This window comes from Lycorma delicatula, chromosome 5 (assembly GCF_047948215.1).
Source record: "Lycorma delicatula isolate Av1 chromosome 5, ASM4794821v1, whole genome shotgun sequence".
NCBI classification, from domain to species: Eukaryota; Metazoa; Arthropoda; class Insecta; order Hemiptera; family Fulgoridae; genus Lycorma; species Lycorma delicatula.
Genome location: NC_134459.1, coordinates 90,980,724 through 90,993,553, shown reverse-complemented (window position 1 = coordinate 90,993,553; position 12,830 = coordinate 90,980,724). Strand labels below are relative to the sequence as shown.

The 12,830-nt window shown below is 28.8% G+C and overlaps 1 protein-coding gene across 3 annotated transcripts in view; it reads left to right on the top strand.

Moving 5' to 3' along the window:
- The window catches only part of LOC142325200 (protein phosphatase 1 regulatory subunit 21), a 90,122-nt gene extending 79,652 nt beyond the window's left edge, over nt 1–10,470 (top strand). The window contains exons 16-18 of one of the 3 annotated variants that reach the window (XR_012756502.1): nt 388–621; nt 7,133–7,265; nt 9,712–10,470. Coding sequence is in view for 2 of the 3 variants with exons in the window: in XM_075366638.1 (XP_075222753.1) it covers nt 388–621; nt 7,133–7,156 (258 nt within the window). In the remaining variant the exon portion in view is untranslated. Of the gene's footprint in view, nt 1–387; nt 622–7,132; nt 7,498–9,711 lie in introns of those variants that run through there. The other 2 variants (XM_075366638.1, XM_075366637.1) reach the window with 2 other exon arrangements.
- The last annotated feature ends 2,360 nt before the right edge of the window (nt 10,471–12,830 follow it).

Genomic DNA, 12,830 nt, shown 5'->3' with positions numbered 1-12,830 from the left:
TGTACATTTTTAGAGTTGGGAAATGTTCATTAATAAATAACTGTATTTAGTTATATATATATATATACAAGTTGTCAGAGCAAACATTCGCTTAATCATCACAAATTATCTTTATGCAGTTGCGGCAGGACTTACAAGGTTTACTAGATCCAAAATGATGAATGATCAATTTCATTCATCTCTCAGGAGAATACTCTATATTATACTATAAACTAAAGTTTATATTAGTGAAAGAGTAATAAAAGATTAATAATACACCTCCAATCATATACTAACAACTTCTGATCAGTGAAAAGCAAATTTTGAAGAGTCTGTATGTATTAATGTTTAAAATTTGTAGTTGAATTTAATTGTTTAATTATTATACCTATAAATGGCACGTTGTAGTGTTCTGCTATAAAAAGAAGATTAGAATCATGCCTTGAACAAGCAAGAAGAGGAGATATAACTACACAGGAATTAAGAGAAAAGGTTATTCATCTTCAAGAAGAACTTGCTACTACTGCTACTAGTTATGAAGCACAGTTAAGTACGATGTCTGATCATCTTGCCACCATGAATGAGCGTCTTGCAGCCCAGCGTGAAACAATTGATCATTTACAATACCAAATTAGCAATAAAGTGAGTAAATATAAATTAATAATCATTTAAATTAAATTAATATTATAATCTATTTAATAATTTTTTCCTTCTTCATTTTTACTTTGATTAGTCTTTATATCCTAATATTTGGTAATTACATCATATTTTTCATCGGTCTATGTATAAAGATTTAATGACAAATATAATTTCTTTGATGTCAAATTTATATGATGTCTCTTATCTGTTTCTTACTCTTAAGTAATAATGAAATAAACAGGAAGTTTGAAAATGATTTGTTGTCAGAGAACTGTACTTTTAGTTAAAAAACTTTTTTTTTTTAAATTTATATTTGTACAATATTCTGAAAATGATTATTTTCACCATAAGTAATATTTACTTGGGATGGACCAGCATACAATTCTTCTCTTATATATTATTATTTATAATATAATCATTTTTTTTCTGATGACAAATGATGTACTTGTAAATTTTTTTAATCTTGTAAGTAGAAGGTTATAATACGTTTATTTAGAGCTTAGTAAATTGGTACTGGTTATTGTTGTGAGAGATTGTCGTCTCACTACTATCAGTTTTTTAAGTTTGAGTATTTATATTACATGTTTACTCAGTTCTTTAATTTTTTATACATGACTGCTTAAGATTGACATTTTTCTTCTTTATTGAAATTTATGTTTAACTTTACTAACATAAGTGTCGAATCATAGGAACTTAAGACAACAAAAGGGGATCTGTTGGTATTAAAATTTTAGGCACTCATCTTGCACAAAACTTGTGATATCAAGCTTCCCTGATACAATTTTATTTAGTAAACTTCATGAAATTTGGGGGAAATGAAGCAAGAGTTTCGTAATTATAATGCAGCAATTTTCACGAATTTTATGGTTGATTTTCATCAATCACAAGGCTAGGCTGACCACTGCGGTCCTGATCATGAACATTGGTGTGGCCATTTTTAAACTGAATGTACCACTGCCTCACTCCACCATCACTGATTATTCCATCTCCATACACCTCACAAAGTTGCCATTGAATTTCAATTGGTTTGAGGTTTTTTTCCAGTAAAAACCTAATCACTGAGCACACCTCACAACTTACAGGATTTTCTATTGAAGTGCACATTTCAACAATTCGCAAAGAACAAAGTAGAAAAATCACAGTCCACATGCTACAACTTGATACGTACTCAGCATAGAAATGTTTTGATGCCAAGATCTTTTTTCGGCTCTTCTTTCTTTCTTTCTTCTGTTTAGCCTCCGGGGATTACTGTTCACGTATTACTTCAGAGGATGATATGTATGAGTATAAATGAAGTGTAGTCTTGTACAGTCTCAGTTCAACCATTCCTGAGATGTGTGGTTAATTGAAACCCAGCCACCAAAGAATAACAGTATCCATGATCTAGTATTCAAATCCGTATAAAAGTAACTGCCTTTACTAGGTCTGGAACTGTTGACTTCCAAATCGGTTGATTTGGGAAGATGTGTTTACCACTAGACCAACCTGTTGGGTTAGGATGGCAGCTCTATCCCCACCCATCTCCACACTAGGCACAAACATAAGTTACTTTCTGGACCGCCCTCGTATCTCAGTGTCAATGAATTTCATGTGCTAGACATATACCATTGTATTCAACTGTAGATGTACAAAGAAGTTAAAGAAGAAATACTATACATTTACCTCCTTATAAATTCAATTAAAAATAATTAAAAAAGTGGAATGAATATTTCATTAGAATTATATAAATTAAATACTAAAACAAACATGAGTAAAATGAAATAATAGTAAATGTGACATTTAATATCATTTCTTCTTCATTAAACTACCATTTATTTATGTATCATTTTGAAGACTTTTACTTTACTTAAATCATGTTTATTTAATTATTTACTACTGTTGAAAATATGAAAATATATCATGTATCAAATCTCTTTGTACATTATTCGTTGATTAAGATGGTGCTGGTAATTGTTTTTTCAATGTAGGATTAATGCTTGACCAATTAAAAACTATTCATTATAAAATAATTTGTTCATATTATATTTACTGTACAACAGAACTGATGAAAACCATAAATCCTTATCAATCTACATCATTGATTCTCAAACGTTTTTGCCGATGGCCCACATTTAGAATCAAACATTTTGTAGTGCCCCCCAAAATTTTTAAACTTATCATCCGTTGAAAATAATAATTGCAATTACTGTTTTTAAGATCGCTCTAAAACAGCAATTGCAATTATTGTTTTTAACCGTGGCATATCCGATTTTCAGTTGAAACTTACATTTTAAATGAGAGCAATTAAAATGCATATTTATTCATATTTGGAAGTGTTTTTATTAAAATTGCTTTCAAAAAAATTACAATTGTATATACATAGTTATATAACAACAATAGTGATAGCATATTCAATATAACAATACAATAATTAAAACAAAGCTTTCAATTGAAAAATTACACTTACATTAACATGAAGGATGAATCTGATGTGCTTTAACGAGTTTGTTAAAGCAGACTAAAATTTACATAAAAACAGCTGTAAGTTGCCATGTTTGGTAACATGCAGTCAATTTCTCTTTTTTGTTAGTAACGCTGCTGCAGCACTAAATCCATGTTCAGACAAATACGATGATGGGAATGCTATCAGAAATCGTTGAACATTCGACCATAATCCAGGGTACAGTTGCAGGATTGGCTTCTGCAGCCAAAATTCTTGTTAGCCATTCTTGAATTTTATTTTTATTTCTTTGTTTGTTGTCAGTTCTATAAGTTCTTCTAATTGTGATGATCCTGCTACATTGACATTTGAAAAAGGATCCAACACCCTGTCTGGTATGTCCATATTTAAAATGTCCTGGAATCATTCTTTGAAATCACCATGGAAGTTCTCCAAGTGTTGGCTGTAAACAAGCAAGTCGTTGAAGGATAGTGCGGATAAATTAGGAAAGTTATTAAATTCATGTCTTCCAGTGTTTCTCTTGGGTAATAGCAGTTTGGCTACCAAAGCAGCAGTGACATTTTCTGTTAATCAAATTCAAGTAGTCACCTTGAAGCTGGAGATTAACATCATTAAACAATTTATACAGGTCTGTCAAATACACAAATCATTCTTTGTTGTGATGAGGTGTCGCACAACTCTGTATCTTTGTTTTACAGGAGCTGTATCACAGAGTCAGATTGTAAAATCAAGTCAGACTGGTACCTTCTGATAGCCAGCGAACTTCTGTGTGAAGCGGCAAGTGGTTGAAATCTCCATCATTGACAACACAAGTTGACTAAATAATCTGTCATTTAGTGAGCTGCTTCTGATTTTATTAACTGCTCTGATAACATATTTCACTTACGTTTCTTGCTACTAAATTTTGATGATGAATGATGCAATGTACAGCAAGCACGTCTGGAACTTTGTTTTTGAAGTACGCTATGAAGCCTTTATGACACTCTGTCGTAGCCAGAGCGCCATCAGTAGCAATTGATATTTCTTCAAAAGAATTTCCTTTTTGTAACAAAACGTTTCCAGTGTATTATATTTGGTTTCTCCCTTTGTATCTGTCTCTAAATTTCTAGCAAATAATAGGTCTTGAGACATATTTTTTTATCTTTGATAAACCTCATGTATGACAACAATGCTTCATTAGTTGGTAAAGTGGACTCATCCAACTGAATTGAAAATTGGCAAGTCTTCAGATGATTGCATAATGATTCTTTAATGTTTTCAGCCATCTCATCAATTTCATCTTTGTACAGAACTATTGCTCAAAGGAATTTTTCGGATAATGTCTGCTGCTGGTTTTTGGAGCACAGTGGCAGTGTTTTTACTGCCAGTAAAATTAAATCTTCCCCAATAATGTATGCTTTGTCTGTTTTAACAAATAACAATGAGATATTGTATGAGGCTCGAAGTCGATCATCGTCTTGCTTGGAAGCCGCTGAAAAATGTTTTGATATAGTTGGCTGAACTTCTTTCCAGATCTTGAAGATAGGCCACATCTTTGTCTTTCTTATCTGAGTGCATTTTATTAAAATGATCTTGTAGCCTGGAAGGCTTCATTTGAAAAAACCTTTGACAAATAATACAGTGGCAATGATGGATTTGTGCGATTTTCGATAAATCCGTATTTAATATATTTTGCATTGTACTGTCATTTCTTCTTTTCTGCTTCTGACATGGTTTTGATTTCACAAATACGTGAGTAAAAGATTGACTTTAAAAAATGCTGCTACCGATTGCACAGGAAAATGTTAATGAAAGTAAAAGAAACAATTACTGCCGTTATATAGGTTTGAAATGCAACACACACTGACAGGAGTAAACATGCAATTACTCGTTTACCACATGTGACAGAATTTGTACTGAGCAAGTTAGAACAAGCACCGATAATCCTGTCAATTCATTCAGGATTGGACAAATCATATTGTTTAACACATACAGAGCTAGTCACATAAAAATTGACTTAAGCATTGATAACTTAATCATTTTAATACATTTTTGAGAAATGCTACATGATTCATAAACTAAATAGCATTTTAAACAGAATGACATAAGCTGTAATTTTTTATAAAAACATACAAGGTGTGGCTATTAAAAAATGATGCTGCTACAGAAGAACTGTGCATGCGTCAAATTTGTACGACCAACAGCTGTGTAGTGTGAAGCCATCTCTTTCGATTGTTGCTACTCCAGTTTTTGTAGACATATTAATCTTTCTTTTTCCTGTTTAGCCTCTGGGAATTACCGTTGAGGTATTACATCAGAGGATGAATGAGGATGATATGTATGAATGTAGTCTTGTACAGTCTCAGTTTGACTACTCCTGAGATGTGTGGTTAATTGAAACCCAACCTTATTAAAAAATAATATTGATGTAGATCATTCATTCTCAAAGTGAGTGATAACGTCCCCTTGTGGGAACTTTTGTTGAACTTCAGGGGGGTGGGGGTAGAAGGCCTACAGAAAATTGGGGATGTTCAGGCTGTCTAGGAAGGTAATTAATTAAAAGGAACTTAATTCTGAATTCCTTAATTCTAGGAAGGAACTAATTAAAAATAAGAGGCAAAAATTATGTTTTCCTGATATTTCAAACTAAAATTAAATACTTACTACACTAGTACAAAAAATTAAAGGAACAAGACTTATATGTTATGATAAAGAATGATTGTATTCAAACTATTTTAACTTTGCAACCAAGAGGGTTAGAGAGATGAATAAAAAAAATTAAAGCTTGAATACTTTACTTTTTGACAGTATACTTTAGATTTTTAAAATCATCAAAAGTTTTAAAAATTTGAAAGTTTTTCTTCGTGTTTGATCAAGCGCAAGGGGAAATTAAATTTTTTCAGTAAACTGCATTAAAATCGTTTAAATGCTTAAGACTTTAGCTGTAATTTTTTTTTTCTTGTATGTCCCCCAACGATTTTTCTGAACCAAAATATTCCACTTTAAAGAAAAAAGGCCACTTTGTCTTTAATGCTGCATATCTCCCAATCTAAACAACAGATTGATACAAATAAATATGAAAATTAAAGGGTTTTGATCTAGCTGATTTAGCTTTAATGACAAATTGTGAGGTCTTTAATGTAGCATTGTAGTTTATGGTTTATGGTGTTTGTTCATTTTGTGCAGAGGTATTGAACTCTTTAAAGATTGAGACAGCAACGTGTATCACCTGCTCTCAGTTTAACCCAAGATCATGTTCCATCTCATTCATTAAAGATTTCAATATCTCGGCACAAAACGAACAAAATCCAAAAACTGGATAAAGACCTCAAAGTTTGTCATTAAAGCTAGATCAAAACCCTTTAATTTTCATATTTATTTGTATCAATATGTTGTTTAGATCAGGAGATATGCAGCATGAAAGACAAAAATGGTCTTTTCTCCTTAAAGTGGAATATTTCAATTCAGAAAAATTATAGAGAATACAAAAATGAAATCGAAGCTAAAAGCTTTTAAACAGTTTTAATGTACTTCAGTGAAAAAATGTTGTTACCCCTATGCGCTTGATCAAACACGAAGAAAAACTTTTCTTCTCACTGGTTTTTTTTGTTTTTGGTTATTAATTAGATGTATAATAAATGCGAGGTAGTGTATAATTAAACTTAATCAGTTTTACATTTGAATTAATAAAAACAATTTTGCCAGCCATATTAAATAAGTTAAGTATTACAGGAGTTAGGATTAATATTCCCTAATGTCTTAAAAAAAAATCTAATATCATTTCTTGTTCTTCAAACTACAATTTTTATTTGTGTATCATTTTGAAGATTTTTGCTTTACTTAATGTTGTTCTATGATTTAATTTATATTATTTTGATGAATTATTCATTCCACTTTTTTAATTAGTTAGATTTTAATTGAATTTGTAAGGAAGTTTTGTAGTAAGTTAAGCATTTCAAGTGTTAAGGTTAATATTCCAGGAATAAATCTACGCATGTTAAAGGGTTAGTATCTCAATTTGAAAGTAATCATACATAGATGTGCTTCTCTTAAATATTATAGATTATTACTGAAGATTTTTTTTTATTTTTACAGAGCAGTCGTAAAATGAAAAAATAAAACTACTGCCTTTAAGAACAATTAGATATGTGAAGAATGAATTAATTATTCAATTGTTGATAAAGAAGAATAGCCTAAAATTGATGATTAAACTTTTGGACTTAATAATGTATGCTTTTTATTGATATATATATTATTTTGTATAAACAAATATTTTATTATGATATTAATAATTAAGATGGTGATAATGAAATTATTTATCATCATCATCAGCCTTTTATCAATGTATTATAATGTATAGGTTACATCTATATGTCATAATTATTATATTGTTATGTTTATAACATTTAATTAGGATAATCATAATTTTATGCAATTATAAGTACTATTAATATAATGCAGTATATTGTATTATTAAATGAAAAATAAGTAAATAAATGAAGTATTACTAGCTTTTACTCGTGAAAAATCAACAGCATTCCTACAACTTCTTTTTTACTTCCTTCGCAAAAATTTGGTTTCAGATTTTAATGGAAATATCCATTTTGACCATCCCTGAATCCATTTTGACTAGTTCGGTGAGATTTCTATATGTATGTATGTATCTAACTTGCATTACTCAAAAAGGTTAGCTATAGGATGTTGAGATTTTGGATTTATGACTCTTGTAACATCTAGTTGTGCATCTCTCCTTTTGATTGCATTCGACTGAACCAAAAGTGTCTAAAAAAGCCCAAAATCCCAAAAAATTTTAATTTTGGACTTTTTCTTAACTTATAAGCCCTCATTGAGAGCTTTTCAATGATATATAAGTGGTACTTATTTTCATTGGTCCCAGAGTTATAGCCAAATAAAAAATAATTAATGAAATATTTGGATCTTACAAGGGAAGGCACATCGGTTTGAATCAGACTTCATCTCCTTTTTTTAATTTATTTTTTTAACTTTTTTTTAAAATTTAATTATATTTATTTATTAATAATTATTAACCCATGATTGTAAAAAAAAATGTATACAATGATTAATAATTCAATAATAATAAAAAAAAATAAGAAAAAGTATCAGAAGTTATTAGTGAAATAAAATTTTTTATAGATTTTTTAAAATGTGTGTATATGTAATTTAATAGGGATTATTACATATGTGTATATGTAATAGATTTGATGAAACATCTGATTATTTAATATTAATTGAAAATTATAATTTAGAATCATATTATTTTTGGATTTTCTAGTTTAATTTTCTTTACATTAAAGTTAACTACAGAGTGACCAAAAAATAGACCCTCACAAGAACAACATATACACTTAGGCAGGCATACATGTCTGATCTTTAATAAATTGCAAAAAATTCTTATCTTTTAGTTAATTACTCCTGTGATATTGTCAGACAATAATCTCCATAAGTTGGAATTGATCATCATTTAGTTTATTTGTTTTTTTGTTGCCAATCATTTAATCGCTCTTTGGTTTGATATTATTCTTCTAATCTTAATTTGTGTACACGTTCTCTAGTTTTAAAATTTTCACTCTTTATATTCATCATCCTGTCTTAATCTTTTTATTCTTTCCTTGGTCTTAATGTTTTCTTTCCCCTTATATTTATCATCTTCTCTTAATGTTTTGATTCTTTCTTTGGTTTTAACATTTTCTTCCTCCTTATATTTATCATGTTTTTATTCATGTCTTAATGTTTTTATTCTTTCTTTGTTTGCAACATTTTCTTCCTTTTATTCTTTATTTGGTTTTAAAATTTTCTGATCTGGTAATATGAGTAACAAAGGGACTTTTACTTTATCCTAATACTTCATGTAAGATTATTGAATTAATAATTGTATAAATATTTGATGTTAATAATATTTCAGCAAAAATTAGTAATAATATTACTAATATTTCAGCAATTCTGTTACTGTCCACTTTATTAAAGAATTAGAGGAACGTATTTCACTTTCAAATGAAATAAGTTTAAATGAAAATGTGTATATGTAATTTAATAGGCTTACAAGGAAGTCATGTGGTGTCCACATTAGATTTGTTAAGTTACACAATTCAAAATTATTTATTAGAATCTTTTATGTTTAACAATTTACATTTTAACTTTCAGTAGAGAAACTGCTTCTGGATTTAATATTTGAACCTGAAATAATGATCTGATCTGTAATTGATAAACGTAATAAATCAAATATTGTGAAAACATATCATGTAACAGGTCACGCAAGCCTGCCGTGTATGGTTACATTCAGTCAATTGAAGTCAAATTGTTCAACAAGTTTAAAGTGAACAGCTAAAAAAAAATTTTAACATTTTTTAAATTAATTTTTTACTATCACGAATTCAAGTAGATAAACAGTAATCATTTTAATTGGAACCTTAAATATTTTCTTTGAAAAAAATTGTATTTTTTGTTATGTTCTTAATCTGTGAAAGTTATGAAAACCGTTCATTACATGATTTGAATGAATTTTGAATTATTTTTCTACGTTTGTCTAAGTGTATAGTTTTCATATTTTTCTTTGAAAAAATAAATGGTATACATATTTAGTGACTTTGTTTAGATTGTAAAGGCGTTTACTATTAACCAGTATTAAAATTATGATTTTTTTTTCTTTTTTACAGTTACATAGGATTAGTGTTTTTACTCAATTGGATTGATTGGGAGAAGGGGAAACCTGTTCTGAAATAATAGAATTTAAAAACATAACACTCAGAAGTTTAATCAGATGATATAATGGTTAAATTAAACCCTTTTCTGCTAAATTTACATATCTAAATATATTAGTAATTCCAGTATTATAACAAATATGCAGTGTTGCATAAATTAGAACATATTATAATACTTAAATTTAAAGAAAGTGGTGAACTTAATTAAAAGTTATTTTAGTGTACTACCAGTTATGTGAAAATTATTTTAATTTTATTATTATGAGAACAAATATCTTAACCCTTTCCCTGCTTACTAATGTTCACCCCTTTTTTGTAGTATGTATTGCATTTGTTATTAAGGAGAAAAAAAATTTAGTATACCAACAATTTTTTCTTTAAATTTATTGTTATAAATTTTATAACAGTATTTCATTTACAGTCACAAAATAGTAGTTGACCAGAGAATAAGTAGTGGTTTATTAACTAAAAACAATATCAAATAAAGCCACAAAGGGGAAAATTTAAACACTGATGAGAGATTACACCAATTTGAAGTCGAATAATACAATGAACGGGTTAATAGATATTTCATTTGTAGCAGCAAGTTTTAATAAATATACAGAACTCTGTTTTTTTTATTTAATTAATATAATACAAATAATCTAGTAAAAAGCTGATATATAAAGACAAATTTGTCACAAATTTTTAATTATTTGTTTTTTATTCATAATAGATAAAAATACAGGTAACAAACATAATACCCCATAATATTGCAATATTTTATAAATAATAAATACCTGTAATAACCTTAAACAAAAAATACAATTCAATACAATGCAGTTGAACAGAAACATGGATTAGAATTGGTTTTTCTTATATTCATAAAAAATAGAAATACTGAGTATTAAATGTAATTATTAATATTTAATAATAAATACATTTTAATTGTAAAATATAATTATACTAAGATTTCTAAATACTTTCATTTCAATTCATTTAGTAATGTTATTTAGTAATTTTTTTTTTCTATCGTTCATGTATGTAACCCTATCTCTAAGACAGAAAGATGAGCTATAATTGTGTGTAAGGGATACAGTAACACATACTACTTCTCTTCATTATTATACTATTAAATATTTTATATTATTTTTACCACCTTATTCTTTTATTTTTAATATGTATTTTACTTAGAAGGCATACATATAATTTATAAATTCAAATTATTTTATAATAATAATATAATGTAAAGTTTTTTTTATACATATGAGGGTTGTCTGAAAAGTTTTGAGCCTCAACATGAAGATGGCAGCGCTCGTCAACAAAAGTTGGGAATCTATTCACACATACGTTTTAAAGGTAATCACTAAAATTTCAGCCATTTTGGATGCTCAGTTGTTTCATAATCATTTGAGTAAGTCATTGTGAGTGTTTTTGTGAAAATGGAAAAAAATTGAATATCGTGCCGTGATTAAATACTTCCATTTGAAAGGCAATACGCCAATGCAAATTTAAAACCAAGTTGGATGCTGTTTATGGGAACTCTGTTCCATCATTCACCTCCGTGAAAAGATGGGTAGCTAAATTTAAACATGGTTGTACCAGTTTGGTTGATGATGAGCATTTGGGACAGCCAAAAACTGCAACCACCACTGATATCAAAAAAGTTCACCAAATGGTACTACACTACCGACGAATATGTTTGCCATATAATAACTGAAGAATTGGATATGCATAAGCACATTGGGTGCTGCATTTGCTCACTTTGAACCAAAAATGCATTCGAATGAATACTTCCAAGCCCCTGCTGGAGTAATTTAAGCAAAGTGAGACAGATTTTTTGCATAGATTCATAACTGCAGTTGAAACGTTGATCCACCACTACACTCCTGAGATGAAACAACAGTAAAACCAGTGGACTGCAAAGGGTGAACCTGCTCTGAAAAAGGCAAAGATGGTTCCATTGGCCAGGGAGATGGCGACTGTTTTTTTGGTATAGTAATGGAATTTTGTTTATTGATTATCTTCAAAAAAGTTAAAACAATAACGAGACAGTATTATGCATCATTACTTGACAAGCTGAATGTTGAAATTGCAAAAAAAACTACCAAATTTGAAGAAGAAGAAAGTGCTTTTTGATCAGGACAATGCACCTGCTCACAGATGGTCACCATGACTAAAATTCATGAATTGCTCCTTGAATTGGTTGACCAGTCACCATATTCACCAGATCTGGCTCCAAGCAACTTTTTCTCATTTCCTAACCTTAAAGTTTCGCTTGGAGGAAAGAGATTTTCATCAGACAAGGAGGTTATCACATATGTAAATGCCTATTTTGCGGAGAAAGATGCCAGCTACTATTTGGAAGCGTTAAAGAGGTTAGAGCATTGCTGGAAAAAGTGTATCAACTTGAAAGGAGATTTTGTTGAAAAATAAAACTATATTTAACACAAAAAAACCTCTTTCTATGTTAGACTCAAAACCTTTCAGACAACCCTCATATTTACAAGAATTATTATTTAACATATTTATTTAAATAGAGATTATAATAGTACATTTATAAAATAGTTATGTATTAAACAGTATAGTTTTCTATGTAAAATTCTTTAGTGGTTTATCACAGTGCATGTGATTGATAGTTAATAATTATAATTGAAATAAGTACAAAATTTATAGAAAATAACTTCCCCAGTTCTAATACTCTGTCAACGTAGATTTAATTAAAAACATTCATTAGCATAATTCTGGAGGATTGGAATTGACGTAAATATTTCTTTTCTAGGCAGCTTGTTTTTTTATTCATTTATTTATTTAGTACTAAAATACAAAAGTTTAAGGGTTTTTTTTTAATAAATATTTATCACAATATATATTTTTAATTATATCCATGTATAACTTATCAAAATATATACCCTCCATACAAAAATTAATTAAAGAAAACATATATAGATCAACTTCAAAATATTGGACGTGGCTCGTGAACAACAATCTGCTCATTATTTAGAGATGTCTGCTATTCAGAAAAATGTAAATACAGTATTAATGTTCGGTTATTGTACATAAAAAAAATAATTTAAATAGAACAACAGTATTGT